At 45.6% G+C, this 21,886-nt stretch overlaps 1 protein-coding gene across 1 annotated transcript in view; it reads left to right on the top strand.

The window, feature by feature from the left end:
- PAIP2B (poly(A) binding protein interacting protein 2B) overlaps window positions 1-8,305 on the top strand; it is a gene marked incomplete in the record, with an annotated part of 36,680 nt that extends 28,375 nt beyond the window's left edge. Inside the window, 1 exon segment of the mRNA XM_073611044.1 lies at window positions 6,772-8,305. Within this exon segment, the coding sequence (XP_073467145.1) occupies window positions 6,772-6,828 (57 nt within the window).
- Window positions 8,306-21,886: the final 13,581 nt, after the last annotated feature.

The following is a 21,886-nucleotide window of genomic DNA, read 5'->3' as shown; positions in this document are numbered from 1 at the left end:
TTGGCTGCCGCGCCCTTAACCAATGAGTCATCAGCTGTCAGCAGGATTCCCTGCTGACAGCTGAATGTAAGAAAAAAAAAAAAATTGGGGGGAAAAAAAACAGCGTGGGGTCTATACCAGTCCCTTCAGGTCTAGTATGGATTCAAGGGATAACGCCAAAATGAAGAAAAAAAAAAGGTGGGCATGCAGGTCAGGAAAGGGAGGTAGCGAGCGTGCCCCCCCCCCCCCCCCCCCTGAACCATTCCAGGCCGCATGCCTTCAACATGGAGGAAGTAGGTGCTTTGGGGGTGCCTCTGCCCCCCCCACCTTTAAAGCATCTTGCCCCCCATGTTGATGTGGCTAAGGGTATCTCCCCCACAACTCTGCTTGGTGGTTGTGGGGTTCTGGGGGCAGGGGGCTTCTCGGAATCTGGAAGCCCCCTTTAAGAAAGGGGCCCCTGAATCCTGCCTCCCATGTGGGGGTTTCCGGCAATATATTTTTATTTTATTTTTTTAACATTCAGCTGTCAGCGGGGAACCCTGCTGACAGCTGATGGCTCATCCATTAGTAGGGACATTGACAACCAGCAATGTACAGTGTGCTTAACCACTTAAAGACCAGGCCTCTTTTTCAGACTCTGTGTTTACAAGTTAAAAACAAGTTTTGTTTTTTTTTGTTTGTTTTTTTTTTTGTTTTTGTTTTTTTGCCAAAAAATTACTTGGGACCCAAGTAAATTGATACCCAACATGTCACACTTCAATATTGCACCCGCTTGTTGAATGGTGACAAATGTTTACCCTTAATCTCCATAGGTGACATTTAAAAAAATTCTACAGGTTGCATGTTTTGAGTTACAGAGGAGGTCTAGGGCTTGAATTATTGCTCTCACTCTAACGATTGCAGCGATACCTCACATGTGTGGTTTGACCACCATTTTCATATGTGTGCGCTACTCACGTATGCGTTCACTTCTGCGCGCAAGCTTGCCAGGGTGGGGCGCTTTAAAAAAAAAAAAATTCTTACTTTGCTTGATTTTTATTTATTTTTTTTTTTCTTTAAAAATGGGTTACTTTTATTCCTATTACAATGAATGTAAACATCCCTTGTAATAGAAAAAAAAAGCATGACAGGACCTCTTAAATATGAGATCTGAGGACTTTTTGACCCCAGATCTCATATTTGGACTTAAATGCAAAAAAAAAAAAAAAAAATTGTCATTTGAAAAAATGACAACAGAAAAATGTGCCTTTTTAAGACGTATGGGCAGAAGTGACGTTTTGACGTCGCTTCCGCCCTGCTATAGTATGGAGATGGGTGGGGGCCATCTTCCCCTCACTCGTCTCCACGCCCAGCCACGGACAGGTCCTGATCGCCACCTCTGCCGACGGCTTCGGTAAGCTGGAGGGGGGCGGGTGGCACCTCTCCCGCTGCAGAGACCACCATTATCGTAAACAGAACCACCGCCTCTAAAGATGGATACCTCGGTTGTGGCAGCAGCTGTTGCCGTTACCGAGATGTTTTTCTTCAAACTGCCAGCGTATATGTACCGGAGCTGGTCGGCAAGTGGTTAAACGGGGGAGCTTAAAATGATTGAAAACTGCATGCAAAAACTAGTGTTTTAAAATGCAAATCGCACTGCAAAATGTGCCTGGAAAAAACATATAAAGCGCAGCCGCATAGATGTCAACCTAGACATGGAGAGCATTGTGCAGCTTCTTCAATGCCTCTGCTTAACGTTTGTTGAGCTAAGATACCTTCATTGTCTTTAGTGGCTTAGCAGAACGGTCTCCTTGTACTGTATTGAGGAGCAGTAAAGCACAACCATTGTGCTGCACTACAAGCCGCTGTGTGCTTTAACCCCTAGCAGGTCGTTTATAAACCTACCTTGGTGAGACACGGGAATAAAGCCAAGCCCTACCCACTTCCACCACTGCTTTTTTTTTTTCTCCATCATGAAATGCCTTGTGCAAGCTTTGTGTCGGATTGCAGCGATTTGGTTGCTAGACTCCAGCATTGCATTTATTTATATTCCTAGTAAAATAGAACTAATTTTTCTGCCTGTATGTCCAGACTTTATATGCGTGCCAAATAGTGGTTTGGGTTCCTTTTTTCTGTTCCCCTCTCTCCAAACAGCAGACCTCTCCTCCACCGGTGGTGAAGGGCACTGCTATTTTTATACGTAGGCCTGTGCTTTGTCTGTAAATTAATGCCGTGTAGGTGTAAGATTACATTGGTGAGTGCATGCATTTTCTCACAAAGTTCCTCTCGTTTCAAAGGAGGAGAGAGGCCGTGAATATCATAATTTAGAGCAGCAGTTCTCTTTTTTGCAAAACAGATCAGACCTTACAGTACTGGGAGGGAATTGTATATTTCTATGGATCTGTTCAGATATAGGGGACTCTGCGCCCCCCCCCCCCCCCCCCCCCCCAAAAAAAAAAAGATTCCAACTGAAAGCACTCTACAGCAGAAGCCGTAATATACTTGCCATCCTGGTGGGCCGTGTCTCCTGCCTTACCTCTGTTCCAGCTCTGCAGCCTCCGTCAGTGTTTGGGTATTAACCTCTTCGGATGTGGAGGATGCCCGTGTACCCCACTGACTGCTGTGGTTCCTTCCTCTGACCCCCCCCATGTCAGTGTCTTATGATATGGGGCTTGATGGAAGGACTCACAGCAGTTTGAATGATTGCTGGTGGTGGCTGAAGCACTGGAAAGGTAGAATATGACTTCTATTATGGTCAACTTTCAGTTGGATTATTTTTTTGCAATGGGCAAGGTTGCTTTAGTGCAAAGAATCATACCAGTGAGTAATAATGCTTTAACCCTATGCCACCCAAGCCCACTTCTGGAATTTCTCTCCTACATACACACAAATCGTCACCTTCTTTTTATTTATTTAGCAGACACCCTAGGGAAGTGATGGTGAACCTTGGCACCCCAGATGTTTTGGAACTACATTTCCTATGATGCCCATGCACTCTGCAGAGTATTAAAGCATCATGAAAGTGCCAAGGTTTGCCATCACTGCCTTAGGGAATAAAATGGCGGCCGTTGCAATTATTTTTTTTTTTTTTTTGTCACGTGGTTTTTGCGCAGCAATTCTTCAAACGCCAAAAAAACCCCAAAACTTAAGTTAAAAAAATAAAACTACAATATATACCCCAATTTCTTTTGTATAATGTGAAAGCTGATGTTGCGCCGCATAAATAGACATCTCGCATGTCACGTTTTTTTAAATTGCACACACTTGTGGAATGGCACCCAGACTTTGGTACTTAAAAAATCTCCATAGGCTACACTTTTAAAATTTTTACAGGTTACCAGTTCAGAGGTCTTATGATAGAATTATTGCTCTCGCTGTGACGTTTGTGGTGATGCCTCACATGTGTGGTTTGAATGCCGTTTTTCATATGCGGGCGTGACCTACGTATGCGTTCACTTCACTATATATAGAGGGAGATCTCTATCTATATCTTTTATTCCTATTACAAGAAATGTAAACATCCTTTTGTAATAGGATTAAGGAATGACAGGTCCTCTATATGGAGACATTGGGGGTCAATGAGACCCCAGATATCTCCTCTACCCTGGAAAGCATGAGATTTAAAAAAAAAAAAAAAAAAATCTCTCTGCTTTCCAGGGGAGGAAAAACTGCTGCATTTTACAGCGCCGGAAGTGACGTCATGGCATCACTTCCGGCCTCCCAGGGTCATAGAGATGGGCAGGGATCAGCCGGTCCATGGCCAGCTCTATGGTAATCTGACTTCCCGATCTCGCGGCAGAGCAATCCAGCGGCTGAATAGCCCCTAGGACGGCTTTAACATTATAGGGAATTGCTGGCTGAAAACACTGGTATATGAATGGTGCCTGTAGCTGCAAGCATCATTCAGATATCACCACTTCATCCTAAGATGGTCATAGGGTGTCCTACAGGACGGGAAGTGGTTAAACACTACACCTGGAAGGTTTGTATTTTGCGAACGTGCGTTGGTCAGATTCCAGTGCAGATTACTGGTGACTAAATACAGCAATCTCGGGGTGCTGCCAGATAACGCTAATCCAGACCAGCTTTGTTTGGCAGTAGGCGGGTCCATAGAACGGGTGGGGGGGGGGGGGGACAGGGGGGGTTGCACCAATTTGTAGGTTTTGGCTTCGGATTCAGCATAATAATTAAACAGACTGAATGTTAGCCAGTTAAAGTTTACACAGATCTGCTGATGGCTTCGTAAGCCCAAGAACAGAAAGGCAGGGGTTAGATTTAAAGAGTTGATTGGTGTCCCTGGATAGAAATGTTGTGCTTTTTAACCCTTTCACTGCCGTGGTCAGGCTTGTGTGTGCATCAAGACCAGCTTCAGAGCGGACCAGTCTGTAACCCTTTTTGTCTATGGTATTCCCCCTTCTGCTTTAAAGCCCGACTCTGAGCAACTAAAAAAAAAAAAAAAGATCCTTTACAGTCGGGCTGTCCCTACACTGCAAGGGGTTAGTTGCTTGTTCTTGTTTAGGGCAGGGGTCTCAAACTCTCAAACTGGCAGCCCTCCAGCTGTTGCGAAACAAAAGTCCCATCATGCCTTTGCCTGTGGGAGTCATGCTTATAACGGTCAGCCTAGCAATGCCTCATGGGACCTGTAGTTTTGCAACAGCTGGAGGGCCACCGGTTTAAGACCCCTGATCTAGGTGCTCCCCATGGCCAGACTGGTCCCCGCAGCGCAATCCCCCCCCCCCCCCACAAAGGAAATGTGGGGGGGGGGAGCAAAATAAAAGTTTGGTCTAGGTCAGTGTTCGGAACAAGTAAAGGGGTCAGGGTGACTATTTTGCATAGGAAAAGTGTGTTTTTAGGTAGAATAAGAAAAGTAAATCAAAAAGCTGACTATTGTTACCCATTTCCAATTTTGTGCCAGTGTTCTTTTTGATATACAAAAAATAAACTGGGGGAGGGGGGCATAACAAAATTGAAAAATTGTTTACATTGCATTTAACATTAATTTTTACCCTCCATCATACGGTTAAAATAAACACATATGGGATGTCCCCCCTCCTGCCACACTCCGGTGCTTCTCCAGTCTCTCCCGTGCGATCGGGGAGCCTGAGAATAAATGGGGCGGTTGGATGTGGGGAATTATAGACCCCAGATCTCTCCGTAAAAGAGGACCTGTCATGCCCTATTTCTATTACAAGGGGTGTTTACATTCCTTGTAATGGGATTAAAAAGAGAGTCAATAAAATGTAATGGGATGGTTTGTGGGGTTTTTTTTTTTTTTTTTTACAAAGTGCCCCTATCGCCACGAACATTGGAGCTGGAGCAATAATTCTAGCGCTAGACCTCCAACTCAAAACTGGTAACCTGTAAAAATGTTTAAAGCATCGCCTATGGAGGTTAACCACTTCCTGCCCGACCTATAGCAGAATGATGGCCGGGAAGTGGTTCAGTTATCCTGACTGGGCGTCATATGACGTCCAGCAGGATAAGCTAACGCGGGGGGGTACGCAGCACAGCGATGGGTAGTGTGGCGTAGCTGACACACCGCATCTCCAATCGTGGTAAAGAGCCTTTGAACGGAGGCTCTTTACCATGTGATCAGCTGTGACCAATCATAGCGTGAACCAGGAAGTGCTGGTAAGGAAGCGCTGGTAATCTGCTTTCTTCGGTGTGTGCTGACAGATGCGATCAGTGGCTCTCCTGTGTGTGGGGGGGGGGCGGGGGTTGCGCTGATCATCGGCACAGGCCTCATCCAAGTGCTGCCTATTGGTGCCTGTCAGTGAAGGAGAAAAGCTCTATTTGTGGGAAGAAAATGATTAAAAATGTAGTTTGAATTCAGTGTTGCGTGGCCGCGCAATTGTCATTCAAAGTGTGACAGCGCTGAAAAGTGACCTATATTGAAGTGGATAAAGTGGGGTTCCACCCCAAAAAAATACATGAAAAATCCTAAAAAAACAAACATTTGGATATTTTTTTTTTTAACTTCTAAATGCCTGTTGCTATGGGGGCCCTCGTAGTCTGCCCCTTCCAGTGCCTGGGCTGGTGACATCACTTCCCCCTCGGCACAGGAAGGGCTCCGCTCTGCTCCCTCCCTCCTGTCAATCATCTGGGACCCATTACAGGTCCTAGGTGACTGAGCGGCCAATCGCGGCACCGCTCGCACATGCGCAGTGGGTGCCAGGCTGTGAAGCCACAGCCCGGCGCCCACAGTTGCAATGCCGGCGCCGCTGAACGGAGGGGGAAACTAGCGGGCTTCGATCCCCCGCATCGCTGGACCCTGGGACAAGTAAGTGTCCAATTAAGTCAGCAGCTGCAGTATTTGTAGCTGCTGACTTTTTTAATTTTTTTTTTTTGACTGGACCTCGGGTGGAACTCCTCTTTAAGTACCGAAGTTTGGTGCCATTCCACCAGTGTGTATTTTAAAGCGTGACATGTTGACTATTTACTCTGCGTCACATCTTTCACATTCTACCAAAAAAATTGGGGTAAATATTTGTTTTTTAGTGTTGTGTTTTTTTGTTTTTTTATTTTAATTCATAAAAGTGTTTTTGGCTTTTAAAAAAAAAAAAAAATTTGAAAAAATACTGTGCAACAAAAAAATGGCTACAGCCGCCATTTTTTTTCCCCCTAGGGTCTCTGCTAAATAAAATGTATGTTTGGTGGTTCTGATTTTTTTTCTAGGAAAAAATGTATTTATTTTTTTTTTTCCTACATGTAGGAGAGGAGTGTCAGAATTGGCCTGGGCTGTAAGTGGTTAAAATGCCATCCTGTCTTTCTTTTTTTGTTTAATCCTTTTTCTGTTTTCTTCTTTCTTTTTAGAGCAAAAGTACCCTGAACCCCGACGCAAAGGAATTTGTCCCAGGAGTGAAGTATTGAACATTGCAGGCGACTTTTTAAAAACAAAACGAAAAAAAAAAAAAAAAATACACAAAAAGACTGTTCCTTATACCTTCAGGATAAAGCTGCACAAAAAAAAGAGGGGATTATTTGGGGAGGTGGTTAATAAGCGATGCTTTAACTCGACACTGTGACTCGAGTACCTTAAATGTGGGATTATGTTTTTCTTCAGGCGTCTTAAAGCCGTTCCCGCCCCCTTTACAGCATAGGATTCGGTGGTATGCTTGTCGGACTTTATTTTTTTTTTTTTTCTTTAAAATACGGGGGTTCCGTTTTCATCAGAAGACCACCTGCTGTTGTATTAAAAGCGAAAACAACATGGAAGAATCGTAATTAAAATCATCCACTTTTTTTGTTTTTTTTTTCACCATCCTCTGACAGTCATCTGGTTTTTTTTTTTTTCATTGACCATTCACAGGAAGATGAGATTTGTAGCTTCCAGCATGAAGATGGTTACCTGAATTCCAACATTTGTGATTTTTAGGGGACATTTAACATTTGTTGTCATTTCAGTGCCATTCAGAAGGCAAATACACAGCTTTAGGGTCGTCTTATTATTATTTTTTTTTTTCTTTTATGTCTGGACTTGGTCCAAGTCTGTGTTTAGCTTTACTCAGGAGAGCAGACCCCTGATGGTTCTCCAGCCCGGAGAGCCATTGTTTTTTTCAGTGTTCAGTTTAAAAGGCGCCATCTTTTACCCGGACTTCGCCGTCGACAGCTTGTACCTCGGACTTCAGATTTTCTTGCAAAAACAGCAACAAAAAAACCCCATTCATCAAGTCTGTATACCCATTGTAATTATGCTGCAGTTGAATTACCGGCCTTGACTTCTCATATTAGAGTGATTTAGTATGACACAAACACTAAGCTACGCATCGTGGCTGACGGTAAGTGATGTTACAAAGGGGGTACAGTCGCGTCCCCCCCCCAAACATGCCATGGCTGCGCCATGTTAAAAATCAGTATGAGACTTATCTTTAGTCCTGTTACTGCCACCAAACCATAACTTTTTGGTTTGTCTGATCTTAAATAAAAAAAAAAAAAAACGCTGCAGAGTAAGGTTGAGCTTAACTGCGCAAGATCTTGCAGTTCCTCCAGAACAGAAGACACCCCCCCCCCCCCACCATGGTGGCTGCTCAACCCTGCTGTAGTCTAAGCTTTTTTCTTTTTTTTTTTTTTTTTTTCTTTACACAAGCCAGGCGCTATGGTCCATTGTCACTTGTAAAAACATGGCAAACGGGGATCTCGGAAATGCAGCCCCCGATTTGCCCACATGGCATGCACCTCCATCTTGCATTGATCCGTAATGTGCTCGGTGGGTAGAAAGAGAAACAAAATAAGCTACGTTTTAAAAAAAAAAAAAAAACTGCCTCTACAGTTGTATTGTTTTTATGAAGTGATATGGCCACACACACAAAAAAGAAAAAAAATCAAATAAATCAGCCTGATCATTGTATATGTGTTGAGTGCTTGTGATTGGTAACATCTGGTCTGAAGATTGTTTTATTAAAGTTGATTTATTCTCAGATTTAAAATGGCTGTAAACTCAGACATGAAATCTGAACATAGAATATCCCTCTATAGCAGGGGTCTCCAAACTGAGGCCCGGATGTGGCCCTTTTTCTTGCTTTTTTTTTTTTTTTTTTAATGGCCCTTGGGGTATTTTCATTCACTGATGCCAACAAAGGGGCACAGTTCCTCCCAATGATTGGGCACAATCCTACCTAATGACACAAACAGTAGGGCACCATTCCTACCAATGATGGGGCACAATTCCTCCCAATGACACAATTGATGGGGGACAATTCCCCCTCAATGATGGGGGGACAATTCCCCCCCCCAATGATGCCAATGATGGGGGACAATTCCCCGCCAATGATGGGGGACAATCCCCCCCCCCAATGACGCCAATGGTGGCCGTCAATTCCTCCCAATGACGCCAATGGTGGCCGTCAATTCCTCCCAATGGTGGGGCACAATGACACCAACGATGGGGCTCAATTCCTCCCAGTGGCGCCAACGATGGGGCTCAATTCCTCCCAATGACGCCAAAGATGGTGCGTTGTGTACTCCAAGTGATGCTGGGACATTTTCCACTCCTTATGGCCACAATCTGGCTCCCCTATAGGACAGTAAACTGGCCCTTTGTTTAGAAAGTTTGGAGACCCCTGGTTTATGGTGTGTACTTGACTCAATTAAGTGCACTAAGTGTAGTTTGCTGCTTCCTTCCCCTATCGGCATGAATCACTTCTGACAAGTTTTCCTGACGCCAAGAGAAAAATGGTGACGGGAAGGACCTCCAGCACACAGACCGCAGATAAACAGGTACAACTTATGTAGGGGGATTTGTTTTATCTGTCTCACCTGAGGCCAGTCACTTCACTGGGTATATGCAAGGGTTTACAACCACTCCAACTAAGCTATAGTAACCGTTTTGCGGAGAGGGATCAATAAAGTCAAAGGGATAGGACCCACACCTTTCCAAGTGAAAATGCTGTTTCAGGTTCCCTCCAGTTCTGATCGCATATCCACATCTCTAGGCCAGCTAATCCCCATGGGTAGATCAATGTTTAGATTTGCCAGTGTTTCCCCTTCAAAGAAATTGCATATTTAGTTTCATAGGGCTTTGGTTTTGTTAAGCTACAGGTAGGTGTACGCAGGATACTGGTCCATAGGTCTGGTGCATGAACCGTCTACAGTAGGGTGCCAATTTCAGCATTTTCTCCAGGAAAGTTACATCATCAACGCTTCTGTTACTCCTTTCTATTTATCCATACCAGCAAGCCCAAAATCGTGGTTGTAAAGTATCTCAAAAAGACAAATATTTTTTCCTATTTTGAAAAAGTAGGGGGGAGGGAATGGAATGTCTACCATGCTCATAGAGGTATGGTGACCCTGGTGTCCACAAATTTGTGGCCATATAATGTATGTTGTAAGTGCACACATTGTTTGAAATCATTGTAAGTCTGTTGGCAGTGTGATGTGTCTTGCCTGCCTCCATCACTGATGGATAAAGAGCCAACCACACAATGGGGTTGATTTACTAAAACCGGAGAGTGCAAAATCTGGTGCAGCTCTAGTTGCCAATTGGCTTCCAACCAGAGTGTAACTACTTGACCTACAGAGGATTTACGTCACTTAAATAAATTTTGTCTCCTCCCCCCCCCCCCCCCAACCCCACAAATGGCGCTTTCTCAGTGGTATTTCGATCACCACTTTTTTTTCTTTTTTTTTTTTTCTTTTTTTTTTTTTTTTTTGCTATAAACCAAAAAGACCAATTTAAAAAAAAAAAAAAAAAAAAAAAGATTTCTTTATCGTACATCATGGGACACCTAAGAGCCTAAGTAATTACTTAGTGGGTTATGGGCCACCTTCAGGTGTTGCCACTGATATACCCAATCCAGGAAGTTCACTCCCTATATAACCCCTCCTACTTCCAGGAGCACATCAGTTTTTTCGCCAGTGTGTTAAGGTGTTGGTCACAAGTGAAGATGTGCTCTGAGGAGCTCCAGGAGGGATCCATGCTGGATTTAAAAAAACTCTCTTCTCTTTGAGGGCTGGGTCCTAGGAACCAGGACTCTTTTTAGTCTTGCTACATTACCTAAAGTTGCTCCTGAGGGGTGCTATACAGGTCCAAAGGAGTGGAACCCCTATTAAATGGGATCCGGTCTTTGAAGGTTTACTAACGCAGCACGTCGTGATGGATGAAGTTTGGATCTGTCTGTTTCAGTAGTATCCTGCAGCGAGGATAAGGTAAGGGAAGAAGCTTAGGAACTGTAAAGTCCACCTATGCCTTTCTTCCATATATTAAACATTGTAATGCCTTAAAATCTCCTCTAGCAGGAGTAAAGATACACACACCTTATTACGTTGTTTCTCAGCAGCTCTGTCCAGCTACTGTGACTTTTTTTTATTTTTATACATCAAGTGGAGCTTTGTTCTGGTTTTGGAGGTTTAGCAGCAGCAGTTTAATAACATTTTATTATGTTTTACTTGCCTGTTTAAAGCTTGTTGTGCCCATACAGTGAAACTGCCAGGAGCGCCAGAAGGCAGCGGCAGCCTCCTCCTTCGGGTCCGCATTTCAGTCCTGAATGTGTGCCATGCGCTGGCTAAAGTTAATTTGAAAGGTGGGGGTAGGTCACTGAAAGGGGGCGTGGTCTAAGACAGTCAGCGCCGTGTGCAGGACTCTGCGTCCACGTGGAGCACATGGTGCACATACTGTGAAGTAATTAGGCTCACACCTGAAGTCTCTCATATAAAGCTGACGCTTATGACAAAGTCTCTATCAAGAGCAGCTGAAGTGAAGAGGCTAACACACAGGACACAGAAGCGCTGGGTCACGTAAACTGTGTATACAGGCATTTCCAGTACAGGAAATACAATTGTTCAGCATCAGAAATTGATCTGTATGGTAACATTATTGCTAGACTGTTGCTCAGCAAATATTATATTTGTCTTAAAGTGCCTTTGCTTTTGTGCTTAGCATTGTGACTTACAGAGCTCCCACAAGGGTGCCAAAAATACCACCCCCAGGTGCTGGGAACACCGAGCATACCTCCACACTGTTATCCTCTCCAGAGATACCAGATATGGCAAGCCAGGGTGAGTCATTGGAACCTATTGGTGGTACAACTGCTTCTCACACTTCAGCCCCTGTATACGTGACTGAAGATGCATTTTCCTCTGCCCTGCAGGGCTTAGAAGAAAGATTAGTGGCTTTAATCGCAACCTCCATCGAAGGAAGCGTGCTAGATCCCCCTTCCCACCTCAAACCCTTTACCAAGGGAACAGTGGGCACAGGATGAGGTATTGCCCTCAGACGATCACGTAGAAAAACGAGCCGATTTTTCCTCTGCGGAGGAAACAGTTGATGAACCTTATGCAACCTCGCAATCTGAGAGATTGATGGTACAAACTCTTACAGAGATGGTTCATTCCACTTTCATGCTACCCCTAACAGTCGGCTGAAAGTTTGGTCCCTTCCATGGGTTCTTTAAAACCTTTACAGCCTTTTCATGCATTACTAGATTACTTATTTATGCTAAATGGGATTATCCGGATAAGCATTTTCTCCCTCCATAGAGTTTCTCAGTTCTCTATCCCATGGAGGAGAAATTCACAAAAGATGGAAAGTATCAGCAGTAGACTCTGCGATTTCCAGCATCAATAAAAATGTAACTTGTCCAGTAGACAATGCACAAATGCTTAAGGATCCAACAGATAAGAAGTTGGAATTTTTGTTAAAATCCTCTTTCCTTGGCAGGTGCCATTTCTCAGCCTGCAGTCGCTGCAATAGGCATCTGTCAGTCCTTAAAGGACCAGTTCAAAGTGGCCCTTAAAGAGGTCCCTGAGGATCCCGTGAGTTTGCCAAACTACCAAAGGCGCTATTTTTTGCCATAGATGCCATAAGACTCTACACCAAGCGTCCCGCCTTGTGCTTGTGCTAAAACACATGCGTGGGACCCTGTGGTTAAAAAGTTGGTCAGCCGAAGCATCTTGCAAAAAAGCTTCTGACTAGTTTCCCTTTTCATGGGGAGCGACTATTTGGTCAAATACATCCAAATGATTTCTAGCAGGAAAGGTACTTTTTGGGGAAAAAAAAAAAAAGGTATAAACGTCCTTTTTATTTAAACGGACTCCTTCCCCTGTGCCAGGGGCAGCTGCCTCTAGGCAGTGGAGACGGCCTCCACCGTCGGACTCTAGAGGAGAAAACATTCAGCCCCTGTATACATGATTGAAAATGCAATTTTCCTCCACCCTGTAGGGCCTAGAAGGAAAATTTAGCCACATCTGCTATCCAAAAGGATAGAAAGTGTTAGATCCCCCTCCCCAACCTTAGACCCCTTATCAAGGGAACAGTGGGTAGAGGATGAGGGGTTACCCTCAGGTGATCAGGAAGAAAGGCAAACCGATTACTTTGTGGAGGAGACAACTGGACTTTTTTCAGCCTCGCAATCTGAGAGATTGCTGGTACAAACTCTTACAGAGATGGTTCGTGCCTCTTTCAAGCTACCTCTAGTAGAGTCAGCTGATATGTTTCTTAGGTTCCTTTAAAACCTTCACTGCCATTTGCATGCGTTTCCTGTACATGTACAGCTCCACGCAGAAATTCAACAGATCCATTCTAGATCTAAAAGAATCAAAATCAGTTCCTGAAGATCCACTCCTTTCTATGAAGTTGATCGGGTCAGTAGTTTCTATCCTACAAGGAGGAAAACTTCTGGTGACATCAGGGATGCATATCTGCATGTCCATATATTTCCTGCTCACCAAAGGTTTCTGCAGTTCAAAGTAGAACAGCATTTCAGTTTGTAGCCTTGCCCTTCGGGCCAGCTACAGCACCCCGAGTGTTCATAAAGGTGCTAGCCCCACGTCTAGCCTGGTTAAGGGCACAGGGCATAAACAGTCTTGGCATACCTAGACAAACTATTGCTAATAGACCAATTGGTGTTCGGAGTAAAGTGTATGCGTTACAACCAGTTACCTGGAAAAGTCTGGGTTATGTTCTCAACCTAGAGAAGTCCTCCCTTAAAACTGCTAAAGCTGGAGTATTTGGGTCTGATCATAGATACTGCCCAGAAAAAGTTGTTCTTGCCCAGGCAAAAAACAACTTCAAGAGACTTTGTGCGGAGGGTCAGGTTAAAAGGAGATCCTCTCCATTCGCCTTAGCATGAGGTTGTTAGGAAAGCTGGTGGCTTCTCAAAGCTGTTCCCTATGCCCAGTTCCATTTGAAACTGTTGCAAAACAGTATTTTAATTGCTAAGAACAAAACGATCCTTTAGATCGTTAGCTTAAGATTTGCCAATGCGCCTGTCCCAAAACCTCAATTGTTGGTTACTAAAGAATCTGCTAAAAGGAAAATCCTTCAGACCAGTTATCTGGAAAGTGGTAATGACAGACGCCAGCCTTTCAGGCTGGGAGCAGTACTAGAGAAGACGACTGTCCAAGGACAGTGTTCAAGAATGAAACATTCTAGAGAATTGGGCAGTGCGTCTGGCTCTGAAAGCCTGGCCTTCCAGGTTAAGGGATTGTCCTGTCAGAATCCAATCAGTCAATGCCACGGCTGTGGCCTGTATCAATCACCAAGGGGGCACCAGGAGTCTCTCAGCGCAGAGAGAGGTGAACCATATTCCAACTTGGACAGAAAGAAATATTCCGTGCCTATCGACAGTCTTCATTCCAGGAATAGAGAATTGGCAGGCGGACTACTTGTGCCGGCAGCAGATTATTCCCAGGGGAATGGTTTCTTCACCCCAACATATTTTCGGCTGTTTGTCAAAAATGGGGGACTCCGGACGTAGATCTCCTAGCGTCCAGTTCAACATAAAGTTAGTCAACTTTGTGTCCAGAACAAAGAATCCGTTCTATGCATTTTACCTCTATTCGATTGCTGCCTCAACGACTTTGCAGGATCAAGCTGGAAAGAAAACCGGTAATTCTGGCAGCATCAGCATGGCCCAGAAGGTCATGGCATGCACAAATTGTAAAGATGGCAGTGGAGGATCCATGGCCCCTTCCAGTAAGGCCATACCTGCTCTCACAGGGGCCGATATTCCATCCTACTTTGCGAACGCTAGATTTAACGGCCTGGCTATTGAAATCCACATGCTGAAGAAACGTGGGCTTTCCGGGTCAGTTATCTCAACTTTGATTACTGCAAGGAAGCCAGCTTCCAGAACTATATATTAGAGTCTGGAAGGCTTATGTTTCCTGGTGTGAATCAAAGGGTTGGCACCCTCAGATATAGGCAGAATTCTTGCCTTTCTACAATTAGGCATAGAGATGAAGTTGGTCTTTGAGTACTATTAAGGGCCAAGTCTCAGCCTTATTGATTTTATTTCAAAGGCCGCTTGCTACGCATTCTTTAGTCCGGGGTTTTATGCAAGGGGTGATGCGGATTAAATCGCTTTTGGGACTTGAACTCGGATGTTTTTGTAACGCTTACAAAACCATTTGAACCGATACAGCATATTCCCCTAGTCATTCTGACAAGGAAGCTGGTATTTTTGGTTGCTATATCCTCAGCAAGGAGGGTTTTGGAATTGGCTGCTCTTTCTTGTAAGGAGCCATATTTGATTATTGATGAGGACAGAGTGGTGTTACGCCCTCCAGGCTTTTTGCCAAAAGTGGTTTCAGGTTTTCACCTGAACCAAGATATTGTCCTGCCATCGTTTTTTTTTTTTTTTTTCCCAAAACTATGTTCCAGGGAAGAAAAGTCACTACATTGTCTTGATGTGGTGAGAGCGATGAGAATCTAGTTAAAGACAACTGCTCAGATTCTTAAGACTAATGTCTTTTTATTCTGCCAGAGGTTCCTAAGAAAAGACAGGCTGCGTCGAAATCCACTGTCGCTAAGTGGTTTCGGCAAGTGATAATTCAAACGTATAATTTTAAGAGGTAAAATCTCCCTCTTTTCAAGTTAAGGCACACTCTACCGGGGCGGTTAGTGTTTCTTGGGCAGTGCGTGACCAGGCCTCCATGGCTCAGATCTGTAAGGCCGCAACTTGGTCTCCAGTGCATACATTCACACAATTTTATCAGGTGGATGTAAAGAGTTATGAGGTTATCGCCTTTGGGTGCAGTATGCTGCAGGCAGCAGTATAAGTCCTCAAGTCTGAGGGTACCCTGCGGGTTGTGTCTCCCTCCCCTCAAGTAGCATTGCTATGGGACGTTTCATTAAGTAATTGGGCTCTGTGTCCCATGATGTACGTTACAGCTTACCTGTAAAATCCTTTTCTTGGAGTACATCATGGGACACAGAGCCTAAGTAATTACTTGATGGGTTATAGGCCACCTTCAGGTGTTGGATACTGGTTATACCAAATCAAGAAAGTTCACTCCCCTATATAACCCCTCCTCCTTCCAGGAGCACATCAGTTTTTGTAGCAAAGCAATATACTTAAATCCCAAAAGAGGGGAGGGACCTCTAAGTATATTGCTTTGCTACAAAAACGGAGGGGTTATATAGGGGAGTGAACTTCCTTGATTGGGTATACCAGTGTCAACACCTGAAGGTGGCCCATAACCCATTAAGTAATTACTTGGGCTCTGTGTCCCATGATGTACTCCAAGAAAAGGATTTTACAGGTAAGCTGTAATAAAAATCCTATTTTTTACTTTCGGCTATAAAACATTCCTTGAAAAAAAAAAAATTGAAGAAAAATCTAATTTCTTCATCAATTTAGGCAAGTCTATATTCTGCTACATATTTTTGGTAAAACAAATCCCAATAAGCGTATATTGATTGGTTTGCGCAAAAGTTGGTGTCCAAAAACTGTGGGATAGATTTATTTATACTAAGAATGGCGTCGATCAAAAACTTATAGTGGGACTGCGATATTGCGGCTGACAAATCAGACACTGACACTTTTTTGGGGACCAGTGACACTTAATACAGTGGTCAGTGCTAAAAAAGATGCATTGTCACTGTACTAATTACACTGGCTGGGAAGGGGTTAACGGGGCAATCTAAGGGTAAATGTGTGCCTAGCCAGTGCTTGTGTAGTGTGGGGGAGGTGCTTGTACAAGGGAGAGGCATGGATCGGTGCCCGTGCTTTGGAGACTCGCAGGATCCATGCCTTCTGTACTGACAGAACGGCGATCTGCATTGTTTGCATAGGAAGATCACCATTCTCCCTCTGTACCGAAGCATTGGCCTGGTGCTGGGGGACATGAAGTTTGCCGCATCCACTGATCAGCTCTTGCTGTGTATAATCACAGCAGGAGCAGGCCGGCAGGTGCACGCCCCAGATCCAGACTTGCATGATCACGTACTAGATAAGTGATCTGGTGCAGAGCGACTGTCCTGCTGCAGTATATCTACAGTGGGCAGTGGTTAATTGGACAAACTGAAGTCAGAAACTGGCTACCATGCACAGCTGCACCAGATTTTGTACTCCAGTTTTTGTAAATCAACCCCAGTGTGTAACTGTTCAAGGTAAAGATCCCCAAAAAGTCCTCCTTGGTTCTGGCAGGTCCAGCTCGGCATCCGGCTCGATTTTACAGGTATGTCTAAATTGCTGTTTTTTGGGTTTTTTTAACGGTTTTTAGAGGTCTGCAAGTATGATCCACTTGGGGTCCTTTCACACTGGGGCGGGGGTGTTGTCGGCGGTAAAGCGCCGCTATTGTAAGCGGCGCTTTACCGTCGGTATGCGGCCGCTAGCGGGGGCGGTTTTACCCCCCTGCTAGCGGCTGAGAAAGGGTTAAAACCACCGCAAAGCGCCTCTGCAGAGGTGCTTTGCCGGCAGTATAGCCGCGCCATCCCATTGATTTCAATGGGCAGGAGCGGTATACACTCCGCTCCGAAGATGCTGCTGGCAGGACTTTTTATACCGTCCTGCCAGCGCATCGCTCCAGTGTGAAAGCCCTCGGAGCTTTCACACTGGAATTAAAGCAGCGGCTGTTTCGGGTCGGTTTGCAGGCGCTATAAGCGCAATAGCGCCTGAAAACCGCCCCAGTGTGAAAGGACCCTTAAAGAAGCCCATGTTCTGTGCCCCAGGGGCCAAATTACATGTACTTTGTCCCCTCTACCTGTGTGCTCTAGAAAGCTAATCGTGAGATTGTAAACTACCCCCCCCCCCCTTTCTACCTACCCTTGGCCATCTGAAAATGCAACTAGCAAGAAGACTTCTGCATTGATAGCTGGCGCCTATCTCCGGGCACTTCGTCCATGACCACCTAGACCCGGGGTCTCCAAACTTTATAAACAATGGGGCAGCTTAATGTCCATCAAACTTTAGGGGGCTGGACTGTGATCAGTGGGAGAAGAAAATGTCCTGGTGTCAGTGGGAGTAAACCATGCCCCACCTTTTTGATATTAAGGGGAGTAATACTGCCCATCGTTGGTATTAGCAGGAGATATAGTACTTCATCATTGGTGTAAGTGGGAGGAATAGTGTCCCATCAATGGGAGAAATGGTGCCCCGTTGCCAGTGGTGAAGAATGGTGGCCCGGTGTCGTTCGGTGCGAAGAATAGTGGCCTGGTGTTCGATGGGGGGACTAGTGGCACGGTGGTGTTTGGTGGGGGGGGGATTAGTGGCCCGGTGTCGTACGATGGGGGGGACTAGTGGCCCGGTGGTGTTCGATGGGGGGACTAGTGGCCCGGTGGTGTTCGATGGGGGGGGACTAGTGGCCCGGTGGTGTTCGATGGGGGGGACTAGTGGCCCGGTGGTGTTCGATGGGGGGGACTAGTGGCCCGGTGGTGTTCGATGGGGGGGACTAGTGGCCCGGTGGTGTTCGATGGGGGGGACTAGTGGCCCGGTGGTGTTCGATGGGGGGGACTAGTGGCCCGGTGGTGTTCGATGGGGGGGACTAGTGGCCCGGTGGTGTTCGATGGGGGGGACTAGTGGCCCGGTGGTGTTCGATGGGGGGGACTAGTGGCCCGGTGGTGTTCGATGGGGGGGACTAGTGGCCCGGTGGTGTTCGATGGGGGGGACTAGTGGCCCGGTGGTGTTCGATGGGGGGGACTAGTGGCCCGGTGGTGTTCGATGGGGGGGACTAGTGGCCCGGTGGTGTTCGATGGGGGGGACTAGTGGCCCGGTGGTGTTCGATGGGGGGGGACTAGTGGCCCGGTGGCGTTCGATGGGGGGGGGACTAGTGGCGTTCGATGGGGGGGGACTAGTGGCGTTCGATGGGGGGGGACTAGTGGCCCGGTGGCGTTCGATGGGGGGGACTAGTGGCCCGGTGGCGTTCGATGGGGGGGACTAGTGGCCCGGTGGCGTTCGATGGGGGGGACTAGTGGCCCGGTGGCGTTCGATGGGGGGGACTAGTGGCCCGGTGGCGTTCGATGGGGGGGACTAGTGGCCCGGTGTCCAGTGGGGGGGATTAGTGGCCCGTTGTAGGTGTCAGTAGCTATGCCCCACTGCTGCTGATAGCAAGAGGAATAATGCCCCAAGGGCCAGATAAAAGCAAAGGGGCTGCATCTGGCCCCTGGTCCGCAGTTTGGAGACCACTGGCCTAGACTCACCAGAAGCTCAGTCTTTTGGCATCAATGATGTACAGCGTCATTCTTCCTAGTGGAGCCACACATTATCTGAGCACCACAAACCAAAAATGCTATTTAATTCTTTAATGCAAACTTGGACTTATCTAAGAGTCTTAGCCCTGGTTCACTCTAAATGCATAGTTACATAGTAGGTGAGGTTGAAAAAAAGACACAATCCAACCTATGTAAATGCGACTTTAAAGGTCAGTGCGATTTCAGGTGCCACTTACCTGACAACATCTGTGCAACTTCATGCACAGATGTTGATTAACGTCGCACCCAAAATCGTGAAAAAACAGTGCACAAACCTTTTTTGCTCAAATTGCTGTGGCATCTCAAAGTCTGAGTCGCACTGATTTGAACGGTTCTATTGTCGACAATGGGGTGTGACTTGTCATGCGATTTGTAAGTGTCATATTGCATGACAAGTCGCATCAGTGTGAACGGGGGCTTAATGTTTTACAAAACCTTGATCCGGTAGTGTTTGTAAAGAAATGTGTGTAAACGGGGGGGGGGGGGGAGGGAAAATGTTTGCCGCTCACACTGTGAGGGGGGGTGATCATCCTGTACCCACCACTCTGGGTGCCGGCCAGGGAAAGAGCTTGTCTCTGCTCCAAACGATAATGTAACAGAGGGTATGTCCTGAGAGCCGCACATCAATGCAAACCAGTTTGTGGTAAAAAAAAAAGTGTAAGTTCTGAGGGATGGAGTGAAACTCATAGGAGGTGTGGTCTAGTGGGGGTCCAGGCTGAGACTGCCATTCACTTTACCCCCAAATGGGTTTGCATTGATGTGCGGCTCTCGGGGACAGACACGCCCTCGGAGCCATTTTTGCTCATTACATATGCAGGCTTTGCTTCTGGCTTGTAGTGCTGCACAGTGATAGTGCATCAATCCTCTTCTCCAATTCAGCTCTGTGAAGATTGTCCTGATGAAGAACTGTAGACAGTATAAAGAATAAAGCTGGTTGGTCATTAATAACTTCAGCCCCGGAAGGTTATACCCCCTTCCTGACCAGGCCATTTTTTTTTTTTTTTTGTGTTGCGGCACTGCGTTTTTTTTAACTGACAATTGCGCCGACGTGTGGCGTTGCACCCAAACAAAATTTACGTCCGCCGTCTTTTTTTTTTTTTTTTTTTTTTTTCCCACAAATAGAGATTTCTTTTGGTGGTATTTGATCGCCTCCTGCGGTTTTTATTTTTTTTTTGCTATAAACAAAAAACCCAATTTTTTGGGGAAAAATGTTTTTCTTTACTTTCTGCCATAAAACCTTTTTCAATTTAAAAAAATTGCATTTCTAAATATAATTAGACCAATATGTGTTCTGCTACATATTTTTGGTTAAAAAAAAAAAAATCCCAGTAAGCGTATATTGGTTTGCATAAAAGTTTTTTTTGTTTTTTGTGTCTACAAACTATGGGATATTTTTGTGGACTTTTTAATTCCTTTAATTGTTTTTACTAGTAATGTCGGCGATTTTTTTTTTTTTTTTTTTTTTTTGCGGGACAGCGACATTGTGACGGTCAAATCGGACACGAAGTGACATTTTGGGCGAGTAGTCACACCAATACAGTGGTTAGTGCTAAAAAAAAAAAAAAAAATTCACGATCAATGACACTGGCAGGGAAGGGGTTAACATCAGGGGCAATTAAAGGGTTAAGTGTTCTCCTAGGGCAGGGGTCTCCAAACTTTCTAAACAAAGGGCTGGTTTATTGTCCTTCAGATTTTAGGAGGGCCGGACTGTAGCCAGGGAGTGGAAATTTTTCTTGGCATCAGTGGGAGTAAACATCACCAACTTTGGTATTAGGGGGAGGAATATTTCCCTATCATTGGTAGGAGTAGTGCCCCATTGTTGGGTGTCAATGGGAGAAAAGTATCTGGCCCTTGGGGGACTACTCTCCCACTGATACGAGACAAAGGCAAGCTAAGGGCCACATGTGGCCCCCAGGCCGCAGTTTGGAGACCACTGTCCTAGGGCATGGTGCTCAACCTGTGGCCCTCCGGCTGTTGTGGAACTACAAGTCCCATGAGGCATTGCAACGCTGACAGTTACAAGCATGACTCCCAAAGTCAGAGGCATGATGGGACTTGTAGTTCCGCAACAGCTGGAGGGCCACAGGTTGAGCACCCATGTCCTAGGGAGTGATTTCTAACTGTGTGGGGGATGGTTTAACTGGATGAAGAGACATCTGTGTTTCTGATTAGCAGGAACACAAGATCTCTCTCTTCCTCTGACAGAACAGCGGTCTGCCTTCTTTACATAGACAGGTCGCCCTTCTGCCTCTCCTCTGAACAAGTGCGGGTGGCCATCGGCCCCGCTGATTGGCTCCCGCTGTGTCCAGTCGCAGCGGGAGCACGGCTCCAACGCGCGCACGTGTGCCCCAGAGATGACGTGCAGGTATGTGATTTTTGCACGGGGAACCCTGCATCCAATTCGCATCAGTGTGAACGCAGCCTAAAGGTGCGGGCTCTGCCTTTTTTTAGGCTGCATTCACACTTGAGCTTAGCCCTGGTTCACACCAGTGCGGTTTTGATGTCACGTGATTTCAAAGCTGTGCGATTTTCACGTGCAGCTTGAGTCGCAGCAATTTGAATGGTTCCATTGCCGCGAATGGGGTGCAGCTTATGTGACTTTGAACTGTCGAATTGCACTGGTGTGAACCAAGCCAAAAGCTACCAGTTTTCGATGGTGCTTGTCGCCACTGTTTTCCATACTCGGGTGTGTACAGGCACCATAGAGAACTGTTTTTTTTGTTTTTTATGTATGAGCGTTTTTGCAGCTTCAAGCCTCACAAGTTGCTTGTCCTCAAATTTTTGGTATACGCCTGTTTTTGTTCAGGTAAGTTGTACATTTTTATCTCAAATTTTTTTAAAAATTTCGATCTTTTTTTATTCAAAAATTAAACAGGTTCTCCCCATAGAGAGAATACAATTCATCTCAGATTTTTAAAAAGGGCAAAAAAAAAAAAAAAAAAAAAAATGAAAAATGAGCTAAAAGGTTCTGAAGTTCGAAGGTGTACTCCAGTCAGATATAAAATACAGGAATTTAAAGCG

The sequence above is a fragment of the Aquarana catesbeiana genome, linkage group LG01, assembly GCF_042186555.1.
Source record: "Aquarana catesbeiana isolate 2022-GZ linkage group LG01, ASM4218655v1, whole genome shotgun sequence".
Classification (NCBI taxonomy): Eukaryota; Metazoa; Chordata; class Amphibia; order Anura; family Ranidae; genus Aquarana; species Aquarana catesbeiana.
Note: the sequence above shows the minus strand (reverse complement) of the source record. Positions and strands in the feature narration are given on the sequence as shown.